The sequence below is a fragment of the Lampetra planeri genome, chromosome 52 (assembly GCF_965212315.1).
Source record: "Lampetra planeri chromosome 52, kcLamPlan1.2.h2, whole genome shotgun sequence".
In the NCBI taxonomy this organism is placed as follows: Eukaryota; Metazoa; Chordata; class Hyperoartia; order Petromyzontiformes; family Petromyzontidae; genus Lampetra; species Lampetra planeri.
Genome location: NC_136158.1, coordinates 5,553,791 through 5,573,519, shown reverse-complemented (window position 1 = coordinate 5,573,519; position 19,729 = coordinate 5,553,791). Strand labels below are relative to the sequence as shown.

Genomic DNA, 19,729 nt, shown 5'->3' with positions numbered 1-19,729 from the left:
GAATCGATCTGCGGTCCCAGCATATAAACGGAGACCTGTTCTTCACCTGATGACGACTGCTTGCGTTGTGGCCGAAACGTCGTGAGAATTGTATTTTATTATGTTTTATTTTTATTATTTTATTATTTCCCTTCTACGTGACTTTACCGAAAGAACCAAGAAGGATAGTGGTAAATTATGGGGTCTGAGAGAGGCTTTCCTGGCTAAAACACGCATAATGATGATGATGATGGTGGTGGTAAAAATATGGAAATATTTTTTGCAAGATGCTACGTCGCATTGTAAAATAAAGTTGAACAGGTTCCCAAAGAACACAAAGTGTATCTTATATTTAAAGGAGATATATTTTTTATTGTTATAAACGAAACTAAAAAACAGTGCAATCATTGTTAGTCTGTTATAACCATGACATTGTGATGAGTAAGCGCGCAGAGATTAAAATAATAATCATGTTATGGTTGAAAAGATTATTGACATAAGTTTAAAGTCAACATTACAAAATATATATATATATATAACACTGTATATTTGTTTTCATATCACAGTCTTTGAAGTTAACAATATAGTTTAATTGCGCGAAGCAATGCAGTGGACTGTTGCACATATGTGTGTTGAACTTCTTTCGATTTAAAGCTTTCGTGACTGCAGAGATTCATATTCTTGGTTCTTTCGGTAAAGTCACGTAGAAGGGAAATAATAAAATAATAATAAATTAAACAGTAAAATTCTCACGACGTTTCGATTGCAACACAAGCAATCATCATCAGGTGTGAAAACCGCAGCAAAAAAAATTCAGATTATATAACCACGGCAATAATTTTATTTCAAATGTTTTCAATTTTTTTTGCTGTGGTTTCCACAGCTGATGATGATTGCTTGTGTTGCAATCGAAACGTCGTGAGAATTGTATTGTTTTATTTTTATTATTTTATAATTTCCCTTCTACGTGACTTTACCGAAAGAACCAAGAATATGTTGACCTTCTTACGCGCCGTGCATAGCCAACGGTGCAAATCAGAGGTACAGGGAATATAAAAAAAAACGCTTCAGTTAAATCTTGACTTGAAGCTTCGTGACTGCAGGAATCCATACTCTTTGGTTCTTTCGGTGAAGTCACGTAGAAGGGAAATAATAAAGTAATAAAAATAAAACATAATAAAATAAAATTCTCACGACGTTTCGGCCACAACACGAGGACGGCTGCTTGCGTTGTGGCCGAAACGTCGTGAGAATTTTATTTTATTATGTTTTATTTTTATTATTTTATTGTTTCCCTTCTACGTGACTTTACCGACGGATGAAATCGGCTCTGTTGCGTAGGCGCCGGGGGGATGGTGACATCGCAAGATCGTGAGACGGGGCAGCGGCTTGGGGAAGCCTTCATCCAGCAGTGGACTGACCACGGATGATGATGGAGAGGATAATGATAATTCGAACTCATATATTCTCAGTTCTGCTCTTTATAAATGTACAACTGTGACATCCAAAGATATCATTGTTTTAAAAAATACGTATATAAAATATTCGGCAATACATTGCAAGTTTATTCAGAATATGGGAATCATGTCAAAATATTAGTTGTTTTTACTCTCGACTATATTGTAAAGATAAGATTACATTTTTAATAGCGGTTTTTTTGGGGTTAGATCGCGTAAATATATAAATGTGTCGTTAAACTCGCCACAACCCGACACAGCCAACTCGTAAGGGTTGTCACGTAAACAGAACGTGGCCAATTCGTCACTAGTACAGCACTAGTGTATAGTGTAGTGTATAGTGTAGTGTATAGTAGTGTAGTGTATAGTAGTGTAGTGTATAGTGTAGTGTGTAGTGTAGTGTATAGTGTAGTGTATAGTGTAGTGTATAGTAGTGTAGTGTATAGTAGTGTAGTGTATAGTAGTGTAGTGTATAGTAGTGTAGTGTATTGTAGTGTATAGTGTAGTGTATAGTGTAGTATACTAGTACAGCACACCGGTGTGTTGGAGAGCCAAGCCACAACATTTACAAACTGAGCACGACGTTTCGCCAGTAATTACAACTAGCTTCATCAGGCGACAGTCAGATTTGTGGACAGCCACCAATCGAGTGCTTGTGGGTTTTAACGACACATTTCTACATTAACACGATCTAACCCAAAAAAAACCTCCATCCTGGATGCTATTGGTCGCGGAAGCCTACGTGTTAAAAATATTACATTTGTTGGGGCGTTCAGGTATTGTCTTCACGGGTGTATCCGTGACTCTGAATGCGTCGGAGCGGAAAAGGAAATGAATGTTTGATGGATGATAGAACGTTGTATCGTTTTTACAACATTGTGTTTGGAAGCTATCAATCAATCGGACACTCTTAAAAGTAAAACAGATTTCCTGTTTGAAATATACTGTTGGACTTGTGCGACCCCTGCACTGTTAGTAACGTGATCCTGTGCCAGAAAGCTAAAGTTCTCTCATTACTGGGGCTTTATTTGACGCAATACCGGTTATTATTTTAGATTTGCAATATTTTTGTACTGGAAGTTCTCACCACAGCTGTTTGAAAATTGCTCTTCATAACAGCCATGTGACGAAGTTAATTGTTGCAAAATACACGTACATAGATAATGATTTGACATTGCAAATACCTAGATTCATGCGTTAAAAATCATTGGCATTATTATTACCATAGGTCGTGCAGTCATCTCGAAAGTGTTCCTTATCGACGAATATCTGTTTGTTAATGTTATTATACAGGAATGCAATGTATGACTTTCAAGCTGCAAATTTTAGTGCGCATTATATATCATCTTTATATATAATAAACATTTGTTACATTTATTTGTTTCAAATACAGATGCTATACACACACACACACATCTGGGGTGTTACACAATTTCGGCGCAGTCACGAGCCAAGACGTTTAACAAACCGTCCTCATAACACCGTACGCGCGGTGTCATTTCATCAACACTCCCACAATGATTAAAGCTTTGAACGCGGACGCAATGCTCCTCGCTCCTCGCTCTCGTAAAGAGAGAGAGAGGACGACTCAGAGATGCCAGGAGAAAGGAGGGACCACTGACTAGGAGCGGCAACAGCAGCAGCAGCAGCCAGGCAGAGATCCAGCACCAACAATCACTCAAACTGTGCAGTTCCCTAAAAAATGTAAGATTCGCAAGAAAACCGGAGAGCCCCAGAGAACACCCAGGCATGCGAGGGAGAAACACTCTATCCCATACAGACGGAGCAGGTTGAATTCCACTTTTGTCGCTGCACCACCCTCTCCTGGCGAGCCAGGATATTGCACCTCGAGTTATTCACGTTTTCTTTGTAATAATGATGGTTTTATTATTATGTTGTTGTGTAAGCCGCGTGAATTATTTTACGCGTACACAAAACTGATTGCGCCATCACGACCAAATCCCAGCATATTATTCCAAACGTATTTCTCGTTCGTCAAAAAAAGGTGGAAAAATGTACATATTTCTCTCTCTCTGAACCACAGCCCTTATTTGTTGACGCTTGCTAACACCCAAGTACAAAGCCACCGTCCCATTAATTATACGATCCATTTACCCACCTCCTTAAAGTGTCCGCAACGTGGTGATGATGCGTTGAAATATCAATGAATTACAGCGTGTTCATTCGCGCACTATTGGATACGGTATTTTTGTTTGGTTTACGTTGCTAAGCCCAAGAAGGAAAGGAAACGGAAGGAGAGGAAGGGCTCATATTCTTGGGTTTTGTCGGTAAAGTCACGTAGGTAAAACATTAGAATTAATAAAAGTAAAATAAAAATAAATCATGACGTTTCGGAGGCACCACAAGCTTACGTCTTCAGGTGGAACCGTCACAGCACGCTTGCTGTATCAAGTAAAAAAAAAAAGATACAGCAAGCGTGCTGTGACGGTTCCACCATGATCACAGGGACAGCCACCCCTTTCAAATGTCGCAATCGTAACGATATTAGTCGAAGCAACACGACCTTGTGAAGTGACGTGCGCTGCAAATGTGGGTTATGCGCCATTGCTTTTGAACGAGACAACAACAAAAAAAATCCCATCTCGGTTTATAACTTTATTCGCTCCAGATCCGGCCAAAATGTTTATGAAAATCGGCTTTAACAGATTTACGAAAGAGCCGCGAGAAATGTTAGCTACGCGGTTGAAATATTGTTTTGATACTGGTGCACATATGTAAAAAAAAAGAAGATAAAATATCTTCCCAAAAGTAATATTAGAGTTTACAGACTCTGACCAATGTTTTTTTTTATGACCGTCTTTAATTTTAAACGATGCACGTGCACGCGCGCGCGTGCGCGTGCACGTGCAACTGACTCCCCTGTGATTGGCAGGGATGAGGTCACGTGGGTTGGGACAGTTCTGCCGAGTGCAGCTGCATCAGCCAGGGCATTACCGTTGAGAGTATTTTCTGCTCAAAATGCAACTTTGTGTGATTGTTACTTTATATATATAGCATAATGTCCATGTTACGTAATGTCAAAAAAATATATATGCACGGTAAATTAGAAGTACAAAAAAAAGTGATCAAGCCAAATACTCGGGACATTTTAAAAGTAGGGTGGAATGTTCGCATTGGAAGCGTCGCTCTTTGACCAACGTGCCGTTCAGCTCATATGGAGAATCTCCCAACACGAGCTCCGACATGACAGCGGATGGTGTCGAGAGAGAGAGAGAGCGATAACCCCCCCCCCCCACCAGTTGCAGAATCAACGTCCTGCAAACCACGGACGCCACCTCCACGGACGCGCTTGCAGAGGGCTCCCCTCGGAGCAAGAAGGTGGACGTGAGTTCCGTTCTAGATTTGAAGCTTTCGTGACAGCAAGGATTCATATTCTTAGGTTTTTTCGGTAAAGTCACGTAGGTAAAAAATTCAGATTAATAAAAGTAAAAATAAAATAAATTAAAATCACGACGTTTCGGAGGCAACACAAGCTTCCGTCTTCAGGTGGAACCGTCACAACACGATTGCTGTTACTTGCTGTTACTTGATACCAGAGGTGGGACAAAGTCATTGTTATGCAAGTCCAAGTCGAGTCGCAAGTCATCAAATTCATGACTCGAGTCTGACTTGAGTCCAAGTCACATGACTCGAGTCCACACCTCTGCTTGATACACCTGAAGACGGTAGCTTGTGTTGCCTCCGAAACGTCGTGATTTTTTTTTCATTTTATTTTCATTTTTACTTTTATTAATTTTAATTTTTTACCTACGTGACTTTACCGAAAAAACCTAAGAATATAAAAATGTGAGTTCCGTTCCTGACTCGGGCGCCTTCGTGAATGTTACCTCTCTACCCCCCACCACATCGCCCCCCTCATGTCCTTCACGAGTTGTCATCCGAGGTCTCCGATTTCCTGCCATAGCTAACAACAACAACACTAACAAAACGATACAACGCGAACCGCGACTGGCCAAACAACTTATCTCTCGATGCTGAAGATTTAAAAAAATAAAATCACACCGCAAATCATTCACAATAGGGATCAACACAACAGCAGCAACAACAGCACCAGCAGCACCAGCAGCAGCATCAACAGCAGCAGCAGCAGCAGCAACAGCACCAACAGCAGCAGCAACAGCACCAGCAGCAGCAGCAACAGCAGCAGCAGCAGCAACAGCAGCAGCAGCAGCAACAGCACCAACAGCAGCAGCAACAGCAGCAGCAGCAGCAACAGCAGCAGCAGCAACAGCAGCAGCAACAGCAGCAGCAGCAGCAACAGCAGCAGCAGCAGCAGCAACAGCAGCAGCAGCAACAGCAGCAGCAGCAGCAACAGCAGCAGCAGCAGCAGCAGCAGCAGCAGCAGCAACAGCACCAACAGCAGCAGCAACAGCAGCAGCAGCAGTAGCAGCAGCAACAACAGCACCAGCAGCAGCATCAACAGCAGCAGCAGCAACAGCACCAGCAACAGCAGCAGCAGCAACAGCAACAACAGCAGCAACAGCACCAACAGCAGCAACAACAGCAGCAGCAGCAGCAACACCAGCAACAGCAACACCAGCAACAGCACCAGCAGCACCAGCACCAGCAGCAACAGCAGCAGCAGCACCAGCACCAGCATCAACATCGTCTTCCCCTCCTGCGCAACACGTGGCAAGATTCCACCCCGCCTCCCGCCGCCCTGAAATTTGTCTTGAGTCTTGAGACTCGGCGAGGCTTTCCTGCGTAAACCATCTCGTCAGCAACAAAAGTCCCTTTGAACATCCGCACAAAGTCGCGACGTCTCACACACACAAGGATAAAGACCCCCCGTATAGCCTTAACAGACTGTAGGGGCAAGTGCTGTTAGCGAGCACCTATGAGGGCCGGAACGGTACATGAGGGGGTGGGTGGCCAGCACCACGCCCGACCGCCTTTGTCTCCCCAGTGGCAATGTTTACACATCGCACCAGGTACTCATTTGAGGCTGAGTCGACCTAGGGGAGGCCCAGGACCGGTTCAGATAATCGTCACTGGTGTTGGCCGTGAGCGGGAATCGAACCCGGGTCGCCAGGTTCGTAGCGCAGCGCGCTAACCGCTACACTCATAGACACGCATACAAAAAAGACAAAGATCCCCCGTATAACCTTAACAGACTGTAGGGGCAAGTGCTGTTAGCGAGCACCTATGAAGGCCGGACACATACATACAAACACATACAAAAAAGACAAAGATCCCCCGTATAGCCTTAACAGACTGTAGGGGCAAGTGCCGTTAGCGAGCACCTTCACACAACAACCGCCATTCGCCACTAAGTGGCGGTGACGTCACCACGACGCTTGTGCCAGGCCATGTGCACCTTGAGGCCACGTGAAGTGTCGAACGCCCGCTGGCAGGAGGTCACGGGGCAGACCCAGGTGCCACGGGTCGACTGACCGAGATGACCGAGATGACTGGCTGATGCACCACCTGTGCCCCCTACTGTGCCAACTTGCTGTGCTTTAGCCACCCGGCGCTCCGCTCGTTGTTGTGAGCGTCGCTCCTCCGCCCTCCGTTGTTGTTGGAGGGCGACTGCCTCCAACTGCCCAGTAGCGTCCTTCACGAGCCTCCTCCACTGAGGCCGATCTTGACACCGCTGGTACCAGTCATCGGCAAGTCCACTCAGCTCCACGTCCTCCTGTACCACATCACTCCATCTCTTCTCTAGCCCGTGCCGCGCCCGTTTAGCCCCCTCGATCCGGCCGAACAAAAGCTGTTTAGGCATGCGGTGGCTGGGCATGCGGGCTACATGACCCAGCCAACGCAGCCTTGCCTGCCGGAGGAGCTCACTGATGGGACTTTGCCCAGATCTTTCAAGGACTTGTGAGCTCCTCACACAATCCAGCCTGGTCAAACCCAGGATGGATCGTAGGCAGGCCAGCCTAAATGTTTCCAACCGGCGAAGATGCTCCACTAGGGGGGTCCACGTTTCGCAAGCGTAGAGAAGGGAGGGAATGACCGTGGCCGAGAAGACCTGAAGCTTCGTGCGGAGCGACAGACCAGGTAGCTTCCACACAGCGTTACGCAACCGATGAAAAGATATTGCCGCTCGACTGATTCGGAGTGAGACCTCTGCTGATAAACTGGAGCTGGTCATGAGCACACTGCCCAGGTATGGGAAACTCTCTACTCTCTCCACAACTGCCCCATCACCGATTGGGAGTTGTGGGGGCGGAGTGCCCGATGGTACAAAATACCCAGGCAGGTGCTTAGTTTTGGTGGGGCTGATGGTAAGGCCCCACCTCTTAGTGGCACACTCCAGCCTCAGCAGCAGCGTCTCCAACTCCTCTTCTGAATGAGCAGCTATTACCAAATCATCGGCATACATAACGTGGTTGACCAATAGGGAGCCATCCCTTGATCGCACCCGGGCGTCGATCAGCCTCCCATTATATCTGTACCAAATGGTAATTCCCCCGGTACAGCTATTGAAGGCTTCACGAACTACGCAGTCGAAATAGATGTTAAATAATGTGGGAGCCAGAGGACATCCCTGTCGCACCCCAAGGTGTACAGGGAAAGGCTCCGACTCCCGGCCACGTAGTTTTACCCGGGCCCGCTCACCATCATGAAGGTCCTTAATGATCGTGAGCAGAGGGTCAGGGACTCCGAAAGCACGAAGAACAACCCAGAGCCCAGTCCTACTGATGGTATCATAGGCCTTGACCAGGTCAATAAAGCAGAGATGTAGGTCTTTTTGGAATTCCCTACACCTCTGCTGTAGCAGACGGACAGAAAATATGGCATCTGTGCAGGACCGCCCTTTCCTGAAACCACATTGGGGCTCCGCAAGCCTCTCCTCAGCATGCCTAGCAAGGCGATGTTGAATAATCCTTGCCAGGACCTTACCCGGCACACTGAGGAGTGAGATGCCCCTGTAGTTGTTACAGTCTGTGCGGTCCCCCTTCTTAAAGAGGGGGACCACCAGGGCATCCTTCCAGTCCTGCGGAACCCGTCCAGTGGTCCAGACTGTTGTTATGATGTCATATAGGGCAGTCTGTGCACAAACGCCACCCTCCCTCAGCATTTCGCCTGGGAGATCATCTCTGCCCGGTGCCTTCCCTGGTCTCAGACTCCGGATCGCCCTCAGTACTTCCTCAACAGCCGGTACCTCAGCCAGCCACTCACAGGGGGTGACCTCTTCCAATATTTGAGGCACCGCAGCCTCAGCAGGGTTATCCCCACTTTGTGCCATGATGTTTTCCTGGCTGAGAGATTTTCCCTCCCCCAGGACCTCACAGAAATGCTCAGCAAATCTGCAAACCTGTTCCTGGGGGTCGGAGATTGGATCACCGTTTTTTCCTCTAATGATGGTAATAGGTGTGGCGCTGCAGGTTACTTTTTTGATGGAGTTAAATAGTGATTTGTGATCGCGGGCCACTGAGGCAGACTCCATCTCCTCAGCAACCCGCGACCACCACCCATCCTTACAGCGCCTTACGGCTCTCCGAACCTCCGAGCGAAGGCTGCGGTAAACCTCCTCATTCTCTGACGTGGGATGCTGTAGGCGATGAGAGTGGGCCTGTCGCTTTTTCTCAATTAACCTGAACACCTCCTCCGTCAGCCAGGGTTCCCGGGGAGGTCTGGACCGCGTACCCAAAGCAGCCATTGCAGCTGCATGAGTCACAGTCTTAAACCTCGCCCATTTACCCTCGACATCAGGTGGAGTGGGGGACGATGCCAACCCCAGCTGCAAGCGATGATGAAATTCTCGCTTGCAACTTTCATCAGCTAACTTAGACCAGGCCACTTTTGGTTGGAATGGGATCCTGGGTGTACACCCACCACCGGAGTGGAAGAATGGCAGGCGCATCTTACAGATGACTAGTCGATGGTCAGAGGGCAGATCAGCTCCACGGTAGGTCCTGGTGTCAAGGACATGGGCTCGCATCCGCTGGTCCGTCACTACGTAGTCCAGCAGATGTTCTTGCTTGGACCCGGCATGCATCCATGATGTTGTGTGGATGCGCCGATGCCGGAAGAGCGTGTTGGTAATTACAAGCCCATGGGCTGCACAGAAATCTAGCAGCCTCCTACCGTTGTTATTGAGCTGATCTGGCCCATGCCTTCCAATCACTCCAGACCAGGTGCCAGCATCATGACCAACTCGGGCATTGAAGTCACCCAACAAGATGACTCTGTCCCGAGTGGCCACTTTAGCCAGCACCTGTGACAGTAGGTCATAGAAAGCGTCTGACTCATCGGCTTTGCCTGCATCCCTCCACGGATGTTCGTCTTCGGTGGGGGCGTAAGTAACCACGACCACCACTCCTCGCCTCTGGTTGATGGGAAGGCGAGCCCAAAGTATCCTGGGGCTTACAGCTTCCCACACCTCACCGCCACGCTCCCACGCCCCCTTCATTCTTTTGTTCAGAAGAAGAGCCACACCCTGTTGTTTGGCAGTCTCCTGCCCCGAGTAGAGGACTGTCCACCCCTCATGGTGGCAGGAGCCAGAACCGGTCCACCGGACCTCCTGAATGCCACAGAGATCCAGGCGGTACCGGTCCAGCTCCCGACAGAGGAGTGGCAGCCTCTCCTCCGCAGTGAGCGTTCGAACATTCCACGTGGCCATCCGCAATGGTTTTTCGTTGTTACTGGAGGAGCCCCGAGGGTTAAAACACACACACATACACACATACAAAGACACACACACACTCATACACACACACACACTCATACACTCATACACACACTCACTCATACTCATACACACACACTCATACACACACACGTACATTCACACACACATACACACACACACAAAGACACGCACACAAAGCGTCCCCTCCCTGCCGCCACCACCGTCAAGACCCCCCCCGCCCCCTACGGCTGCGAGTCGACCCACGCGTCACCCTCGCCGGCGACGTTGACCCGTTGCTCGCGCGAGGACCTCTCACCGCCCAGCGCGCTCACTCCCTGCCGCGTCCCCGACGACGACCCGCTCCTCTTCCTCTGACAGCGACGCCACGTGATCACCGCGACCGAAGCGCACCCCACCGCGACGAGCACGAGCACGACGATAGTCACGAGCAGGGTCCGTCCGGGCGACGCCGCCGCCTCCTCCTCCTCCTCCGTCGTCGTCCTGCGTTCGACGCACGAGCGCTCGTCCCGCGCCAGCTCGTAGCCGGCGCGGCACGAGCAGTTACGTCCGCCCTCGACGTTCTTGCAGTCGTGCTGGCAGCCGCCGTTATCCGGAGCGACGCACTCGTTCACGTCGTAGCATGAGATGCCGCTCTTGTCCTGCTCATAGCCCGGCGGGCAGATGCACTCGAAGAAGCCCGGACGATTGCCACACTCGAACGCGCCGCAGGGTGGAGTCTCCTCGGCGCACTCGTCCACGTCCGAGCAGTGGGTGTCGTTGACGCGCGCGTAGCCGCTGAAGCAGTCGCAGTTGAAGCCGCCCTCGGTGTTGTCGCAGAGCGCGTTCTCGCACCGGTCGAAGTTGTCGCATTCGTCGATGTCTTCGCACGCCCCCGACGGCAACGCGGCGTAGCCCGCGTCGCACGGAGCCTCCCGCTGCGGCCGGCGGCTGCCGTCGATGGGCGGCGGGTTCGGTCTGGGGCCCCGAGCGCAGGGACGGTTGTGGCACGAGAGGCGACACGCGGCACCACGCACGCCCGTCGAGTCATCGCAGTATCTTTTTTTTGGGTGGGTGGGCAGACGCAGGAACAGCAACAGAAAAAAAACGGAACTGAGCGTTAAAACCTTATCGTCATCTCGATTTAAAGCTTTCGTGACTTGCAGGGATTCATCTTCTTGGTTCTTTCGGTAAAGTCACGTAGAAGGGAAATATTAAAATAATAATGAGAAGGGAAATAATAAAATAATAAAAAATAAAACATAATAAAATAATTCTCACGACGTTTCGGCTACAACGCAAGCAGCTTGCGTTGTAGCCGAAGCGTTGTAGCCGAAACGTCGTGAGAATTATTTTATTATGTTTCATTTTTATTATTTTATTATTTCCCTTCTTATTTTTATTTTATTATTTCCCTTCTACGTGACTTTACCGAAAGAACCAAGAATACTTATCGTCATCGTCGTCGTCGTGTGTGAATGCATGTGTGATAAGTGATAAGCCCCCCCTCCTCCTCCCCTTAACTTGTATTTAAGAACTTGTATCTCGGAATCTCTGCCTCACTTGATACAGCAAATCTAACTGTGACGGTCTCACCTGATGACGGAGACTTGTGTTGCCTCCGAAACGTCGTGATTTTTTATTTTTTATTTTTTTATTTATATTATTACTTTTTTTTACCTACGTGACTTTACCGGAAAAAAAAAACCTAAGAGTATGTTCGCATGTGTGTTGAATTTCTTTCGCCGCGTACGTAGACATCCGTGCTAATTTTCCACGATCCATGAGCAAGATAGCCCACGGGTGCACACTCCAGATTTCGTCATTTGTTTCCACTTTTCTTAAGTAGTTACACAACTTTCTGGCACCAATCTTTGACGGTGGCATCAACCCATTCTCAGTGAGGTCCTTCCTCTGTTTCCAGTTCATTCCATTTTTCCGAACAAGAGACTTTTAATTTCCCTGCGGTTGTCCATCCTGCATGTGTCCAACGAGTGCCAGTTTCCTTCTCATCACTGCATGTATCAGGACTAAAACGACCAGTTAAGGCCTACTGAGCTCGATATGGCTACTTTTCACATACGACCTAAAATCTACAACTCGCATCGTAACAACAGCCTGATTACTAATCTAGTATATAATTACAATCACTCCCTCCTTGAATCTTTGCACCTGATGAGTTAATGAGTTAATGATGACGTCACCCTACTGCTGCTCTATATAAGAACGGGAGACACAGCAGAGGCTCACCATTCTGGCGAATTGCCCGATGATGCTGGATGCAATTACCAGCGAAACGTCGTACTCAAATTGTAAATGTTGTGGTTTCACGCTTCAACACACCGGTGGGCTAAAGCAGTGAACTATTTGTCTTTTGTCAACGTGACACTTTTTTACTGATTGGCCGTGTCGGGTGGTGGAGGGTTACGACACATTTATAAATAACGCGATCTAAACCCAAAAACGTTGATTATGAATAACATTGGTCGCGAAAGCCTACGTGTTAAACTCACATACGACCTGTCCACAAATGATCACTCAAAGAAGTGGCTTATCACGTGGAAATGTTTCGCAGCCAAATACTCTGAATGCGTGTTGATGATTGATGTGGAGGGGGGGGGGGGAAACCGGAGGATCAGGAGAAAAATCAACGCGACCGCGGGGAGAACGCACAAACTCCAAACATACAGCAGACAACCCACGATCTCCTGCATACCAGGCGAGGGAGTTAACATCTCGCCACCGTGGCACCAACTTGTGCATCAACGTGTGGCCTTGTGGGTAATGGAAAAAGAAAGTTACACAGGAGTAGAAGAACAGCGTTAACTTTGTGGGGAATTGTTGATTTTTTTGTATAATCACCGTTGCCGAGCAAGGTCCCAAAAGCACACGATTGAACATCAAACGGCCACTGCTCAAGATGTATTGCGTTCTGTACTTGTTCTTGAATTGAGCAAATGTTCTAAGGAATTGAGAGGAACAAGTATAACCCGTAAAAACTAAGTTTTTCACTATAAATCCTTTATATGCGTGGCGGCTAGAGTCCTCTCGTCCTCTGGCTTGAAATGGCTGCCACCTATGGGTCAGATGATTGCATGGCACCATTAAGCAATTGGTAATTAAATATAATATTTTTGTCCTAAAAAGTGTAAAATTTTGGAAAACATTTTTCACGAACATTAATTGTCACGCACAACGAGTCTGTGTGGAAAATGTCAGCTCGATTGGATCACGGGAAGTGGGTTAAAAAACGACCGAGAGATTTGCACGGTCGTAAGCGCACAAGCAAGCACGCAAGTGAACTTAATATAAAGAGTTTTTAAAAGAGGATGGGAGTGAATGTCAAAGTCAGGCGGTGCGTAAAGAAGGAGGCAAGTGTTGAGACCTGCGGTGTGGTGGTGGTTAGACACAGTGTGGTGGTGGTGGTGCTGGTGGTGGTGGTGGTTAAACACAGTGTGGTGGTGGTGGTGGTGCTGGTGGTGGTTAAACACAGTGTGGTGGTGGTGGTGCTGGTGGTGGTTAAACACAGTGTAGTGGTGGTGGTGGTGGTTAAACACAGTGTGGTGGTGGTTAAACACAGTGTGGTGGTGGTTAAACACAGTGTGGTGGTGGTGGTGCTGGTGGTGGTGGTGGTGGTGGTTAAACACAGTGTAGTGGTGGTGGTGGTGGTGCTGGTGGTGGTGCTGGTGGTGGTTAAACACAGTGTGGTGGTGGTTAAACACAGTGTGGTGGTGGTTAAACACAGTGTGGTGGTGGTTAAACACAGTGTGGTGGTGGTTAAACACAGTGTGGTGGTGGTGGTGCTGGTGGTGGTGGTGGTGGTTAAACACAGTGTCGTGCTGGTGGTGGTGGTGGTGGTTAAACACAGTGTGGTGGTGGTTAAACACAGTGTGGTGGTGGTTAAACACAGTGTGGTGGTGGTGGTGCTGGTGGTGGTGGTGGTGGTTAAACACAGTGTCGTGCTGGTGGTGGTGGTGGTGGTTAAACACAGTGTGGTGGTGGTTAAACACAGTGTGGTGCTGGTGGTGCTGGTGGTGGTTAAACACAGTGTGGTGGTGGTGGTGCTGGTGGTGGTGGTTAAACACAGTGTGGTGGTGGTGGTGGTGGTGCTGGTGGTGGTGCTGGTGGTGGTTAAACACAGTGTGGTGGTGGTGGTGCTGGTGGTGGTTAAACACAGTGTAGTGGTGGTGGTGGTGGTGCTGGTGGTGGTGCTGGTGGTGGTTAAACACAGTGTGGTGGTGGTGGTGGTGGTGCTGGTGGTGGTTAAACACAGTGTGGTGGTGGTGGTGGTGGTGCTGGTGGTGGTGCTGGTGGTGGTTAAACACAGTGTGGTGGTGGTGGTGGTGGTGCTGGTGGTGGTTAAACACAGTGTAGTGGTGGTGGTGGTGGTGCTGGTGGTGGTGCTGGTGGTGGTTAAACACAGTGTGGTGCTGGTGGTGGTGGTGCTGGTGGTGGTTAAACACAGTGTGGTGGTGATAGTTAAACACAGTGTGGTGGTGTTGGTGGTTAAATACAGTGTGGTTGTGATAGTTGAACACAGTGTCGAGACGAAGATGTCAATTGAATCCAACATTTGTTGACCATCGCCCGATCTCGTCCCTCCCCTCGCCCCTCCACTCCTTCCCGTCCCTCCCCATACCCTCCCGTGATCTCCAAGTGCCATTCCTCAATGCCCCGAGGCCGGCGCTCCATGCCAACTGACATCATTCCATTCTGTGCCATCGTTCCGCACGCTACATCGTCTACACCATATACAACTAGATTACGTTCTAATTCTAGATTTGAAGGTTTCGTGACTGCAAGGATTCATATTCTTAGCTTTTTTCGGTAAAGTCACGTAGGTAAAAACATTAAAATAAAACAAAATAAAATAGTCACAAACCGTACCTCTCCATAACAAAGGCTCACCCTCTTAAGCCTCACCTTACCATATTACTTGGCCCTTACCCCCCTCCCTTCTCCAACCATTATATAAACGGAGTGGTAGCTCCTGCTATCTCTCATTTACTTGATACATTTCGATTTAAAGCTTTCGTGACTGCAGGGATTCATCTTCTTGGTTCTTTCGGTAAAGTCACGTAGAAGGGAAGTAATACAATAATAAAAATAAAACATAATAAAACAATTCTCACGACGTTTCGGCCACAACGCAAGCAGCCGTCCTCATTCTTCGCCTGAGGACGAGCTAGGAGCTTATATTATTACTTGATACAGCTGTCGTGGCTGTGACGGTTCCACCTGAAGACGGAAGCTTGTGTTGCCTCCGAAACGTCGTGATTTTTATTTTGTTTTATTTTAATTTTAATGTTTTTACCTACGTGACTTTACCGAAAAAACCTAAGAATATAGATTACGTTCTTTTTGGTCCGACGATGACTGGCAGTGACGATGCAAGACGGACCTGGCCCCTCGCACCGTGGGTCCGATGAAGAAACTGATCAAGGTGCTTAAGTTTCCCCGCAGTTGACTGGGGAAGAGGACTACGTCAGGGACGTTACGGTCAGGGGAGGCAGGGGAGGCAGGGGAGGCAGAGCCTCACCTGTCGTAGTCCAATGAAAATAGCTGTTACGAAAAGTAAAAAAAAAGAATAATTAAATAAAATAAATATTAAGATGTTTCCACTGATCTGTGTTACAAATGTCATTTCTGTACGGTTCCAATCATTTTATCGTCAAAATCGCCAAATTTGCGGAGATCCGCTGCAAATTCAGGAAGAGATGAGAGGTGAGGCAGCGACGAACTCAGCCTCCCCTCTGATTGCGCAACCCCTCAGTAACTGGATGGAGCGCGGGCAATAAGCGCGTGCCTGTTACTATCTCAGTATGTCACCAATGTAATGTTTGTAGACCCCTTCATTTCATGTCCTCGCCTTCCATACTCCAGCTAACTTATTCCACGTATGTGTATAAAGAGATTTAGGCTCGCTGGTCTGGTCATGAAACTGCAATGAAAAAGCACCAGGGGAGGCAGCTATCACATCTGCCTCACTGAGGGTGACATGTCTAACACGCCCCCCTCCGTGAGGCCACGCCCCCATCCGTGAGACCACGCCCCCTCAGTGAGACCACGCCCCCCTCAGTGTGTGAATCTGGCTCTGAAACTAGCCAGTGCCTCCCCAGCCGTTGACCTCACCGCACGTGACTGGACTGCATGTGGTGATTTGTCGGTGAAGTCGTGACGACATTCATATCAGCTCAGGGTGTAGCGGCAATAGGTGGTGGTGGAGGCCCCCAAGAATTGATGTGTCTCTTCGGACGGTCGCACCTAGAGGCTATTTTTTAAATCGCGGCCTCCCCTTGCCCCTAAATCACATCGTCGTTACGCTCACGGTCTCCAACATTTAACGCTGTAGGGACGCTTGCTCCCGTCTTCGTTAAAATTCAGCCACTAGAGCTCCGTAGTAGTAGTAGTAGCTACCTCTTTGCAATATTACGTGACCGCTCGTATTTAATTCAAATATAACGGTGGAACGTAAATGAAAGCATTGGCATTAAATAAACAATGTTATTTAAACCGCGTTTTTTTTACACACTGATTGTTGAAATTCAAAATCACACGGTGGTTGTCAAGGCCCCCACCCTTCCCAGACTCGTAGCTTTGGCCACGGGGGGGGGGGGCAATACACTTACTGCCTGCCCCCCATGCTCGTCACGCTACTGGTAATTGTGCGTTCATACATACGGAGTTCTTTACCGATTTTACGCGTTGTTTAGGACCCATTCCAGCTTTGCATTCTGGAATCCTGCAGCAGTGCTTCGTGTGTAGTAACAATATAGTTAAGCGTACTCGACAATTGTCTATTGGTGAGATTTGTAAAGACTCAGGAAGGTCTGCTAGATACTATATCTCGCACACCTGGCAAGTTTCATAATTTCAGTGCAGAGTTTTAACGGCGCCAGTTTGATAGCAAAAACAATTTCCATTGAACCATTTGGTATGGAAAGCTCAAAAGGCGTATTAAATATAAGTACCGTATACATGTATTTATATATATATTGTTTCACGTGGAGACACAGAACAGAGTTATGTATCCATAATAAAGGTTTTGTTTTAGTTGATCGCGTAAATATAAATGTGTCGTTCAACCCCCCACCACCCAACACAGCCAATTAGTAAAGTTTGTCACGTAAACAAAATGTGCCAATTAGTTACTAGTTCAGCACACCGGTTGTGTGTTGGAGAGTAAACCCACAACATTTACATTTCGAGTACGACGTTTGGCCGGTAATTACAACCAGCCTCATCAGACGACAGGCAGAGTTGTGTTTAACGACGCATTCATATTAACGCGATCTAACAACAACACACAACCTCTATTATGGATACCATTCGTCTCGAAAGCCTGCTACGTCTTAAACAGAGTTGTTAATTTTGATTCGTTTACCCGATAGTGCTCCACATTGAGTTCGTAGACTGAAATATTTATATTTACTTGGAACGTGTCGTCTACCAAAGTTTGGATGCGGTGCTCTGGCCATTAACATCTGGCAACTCATCAGCGCTTGTTGGACCGACTCTGCTGATTGAGACCTTGAATGGCAAAACCCGCTGTTGAGCTGTACTTGTACTCGTAGTTCTTTCGGTGAAGTCACGTAGGTAAAAAAAATGAAATTAAAATTAATTAAAATAAAACAATAAAATCACAAAAAATGAAATTAATTTTAATTTCATTTTTTTCCCTACGTGACTTTACCGAAAGAACTAAGCGTATGAATCCTTGCAGTCACACAAGCTTCACATCTAGAGCTGTACTTGGTTTAAACATCTGCTGCTTGATCATATCGGTGCGGAAAAGCCAATTCATCGGCCGATGGACTGACGCACAGCATTGTTGTATACGTGGAGAACCAGACACTGGAGGAATCCGAAGATCTAAGAAGCTCTTTGTCCACAGCCGCCCCAGTAGGAGACGCAACACAGAGTTCAGCTCATGCTCCGTATTAGTTGTCAATTAAACAGCCTGGTGCAGTGACAACAACGACAACGCCCCCACCACCATCCCAACATCCATCAAATCGTACCTCTGCCTCCACTCGGAGACGCCTCCACTCGCGTTGACCAACGCCAGGCTGACGCACTGCTCACGGCCGCAGTCCCACCGCTCCTGCGGCTCCCCGCGCCACCCCGAGTAGGTGACAGCGGGAGACGCCTCCGACGCCCCTGCTCCTTTCCAAGCGAATCCGCGCAGACGTCCCTCGGGGTTCGCGCATCCCTCGCGTCCCCGCCGCAAGCCGAGCCACAGCTCCCCGTCGATGGACAACGAGGCCGAGAAGACGATCGCCCTCGCGAGCATATCGGCGTCGACCTGGTCGAGCACCGTGGCTAGGTAGCCCGGCCCGCCGCTCACGAGCGCGCAGAAGTCTTGCGCCTCCTCGAGACTCATCGTCGAGTCGTGCGACTGGTGGAGGACGTAGCACGAGTCGTCACCGCAGAAGCGCAAGGTGATGGGAAGGCGCTTCCTCGACTCTTTCACCACCACCGCCTCATGCTCGTCGCCATTTACCGCGAAGTCCACCGCCATCCCGGACTTGGATTTTTCATCCTCCGACACCTCCCTCGCCGCCCGCAGCTTCTCCTCCTGCGACGAGGTGGCGGCTGGCACAACAACAACCACGACGCACAGCAGCAGCAGCTGTGGCAGCAGCACCAGCGAGTGAAGCAGGCACCTCATCCTCTTGTCCCGACTGTCCTCCTCGTTATTCACGTCGAATGTCAAATGTGTTGCTCGAACGCTGCTTCAACGAGCTTACTAAATGAACGCGGCTGTGTCTCTAGGTGTACTTCTTGAAGTTAACAACAACAGCAACGGATACGTATCCCTTATTCTTTTGCTCAGCTCGCGAAGTTAGCGAGATTTTGCTACGTTACAAAATTAGCTTTCAACAAACTGTGACGGTTACTGCATTTATCTGCTAGCAGCAACAGCAGTTGCAACAATCATCCGATTCAATTGAGTTAAGTTTACAGGCGGGAGAGGCCGGCACACAACAGCAAGCAGAACAGTCAGTCTTTGCTGTTTCCCTGCCAGCACTGGCAAAGCACATGGTCTGGTTTTAAATATATATCGTGCCTGTGCTCCACAGATCATTGTTTTGGCAACCGTCTCTCCCCCCTCTCTCTCTCTCTCCTCCTCCCCCTTCTCTCGGCGCTCTCTAATCCAGAGTGGCTCCACCAAAAGCCACTGCCTTTTTGCGTAACTCTTCGTCACACACGAATTGCTGCAATAAGTAAATCATGGCAGCGCCTCGTAATGATTACGAATGTTAGACGGTGATTAAAACAAAAATCCCCTCCCATAAAAGTTTTCTTAGCTGAAGCAACCGCGCTCAAAACAATAATTCGTAAGGGTGACATTTATATGTTAGCAACAACACATGCCGTGATTCAGAAACTTGCGGCTGAGGGCAAACAGCAGGGTCCTTTCTGCTATGGTAGCTTTCACTTCGCAGCGTTACAAAGTCACGTGCACGTGAGCGGCATCGACTCGTTCCTTCCCCCCCATCAGCCTTTGCCGAGTGAAAGGAATCGCAGCCGGCGTGAGTGGTTGGGTTTCAACGCTGAGTGGAAAACAAAACGCCGGGCTGCTGACTTAGGGGAAGGGGTGGTTATCGGGGACGGGGGGGGGTTGGTGAGGGTGGTGAGGAAGCCCTGGTGAGGGGTGAGGGCCCAGTGGCTGGGGGGCAGGAACGGAGTGGGG

General features: G+C 48.5%; 1 protein-coding gene across 1 annotated transcript; it reads right to left on the bottom strand.

The window, feature by feature from the left end:
• Positions 1-10,072: 10,072 nt before the first annotated feature.
• On the bottom strand, positions 10,073-19,647 carry LOC144734642 (uncharacterized). The gene is made up of 2 exons (XM_078616916.1): positions 18,054-19,647; positions 10,073-11,091 (listed from the first exon to the last, which is right to left on the bottom strand). Exons 1-2 carry the CDS (start codon positions 18,701-18,703, stop codon positions 10,278-10,280), a joined length of 1,464 nt encoding a protein of 487 aa, XP_078473042.1. The 5' UTR covers positions 18,704-19,647; the 3' UTR covers positions 10,073-10,277.
• Positions 19,648-19,729: the final 82 nt, after the last annotated feature.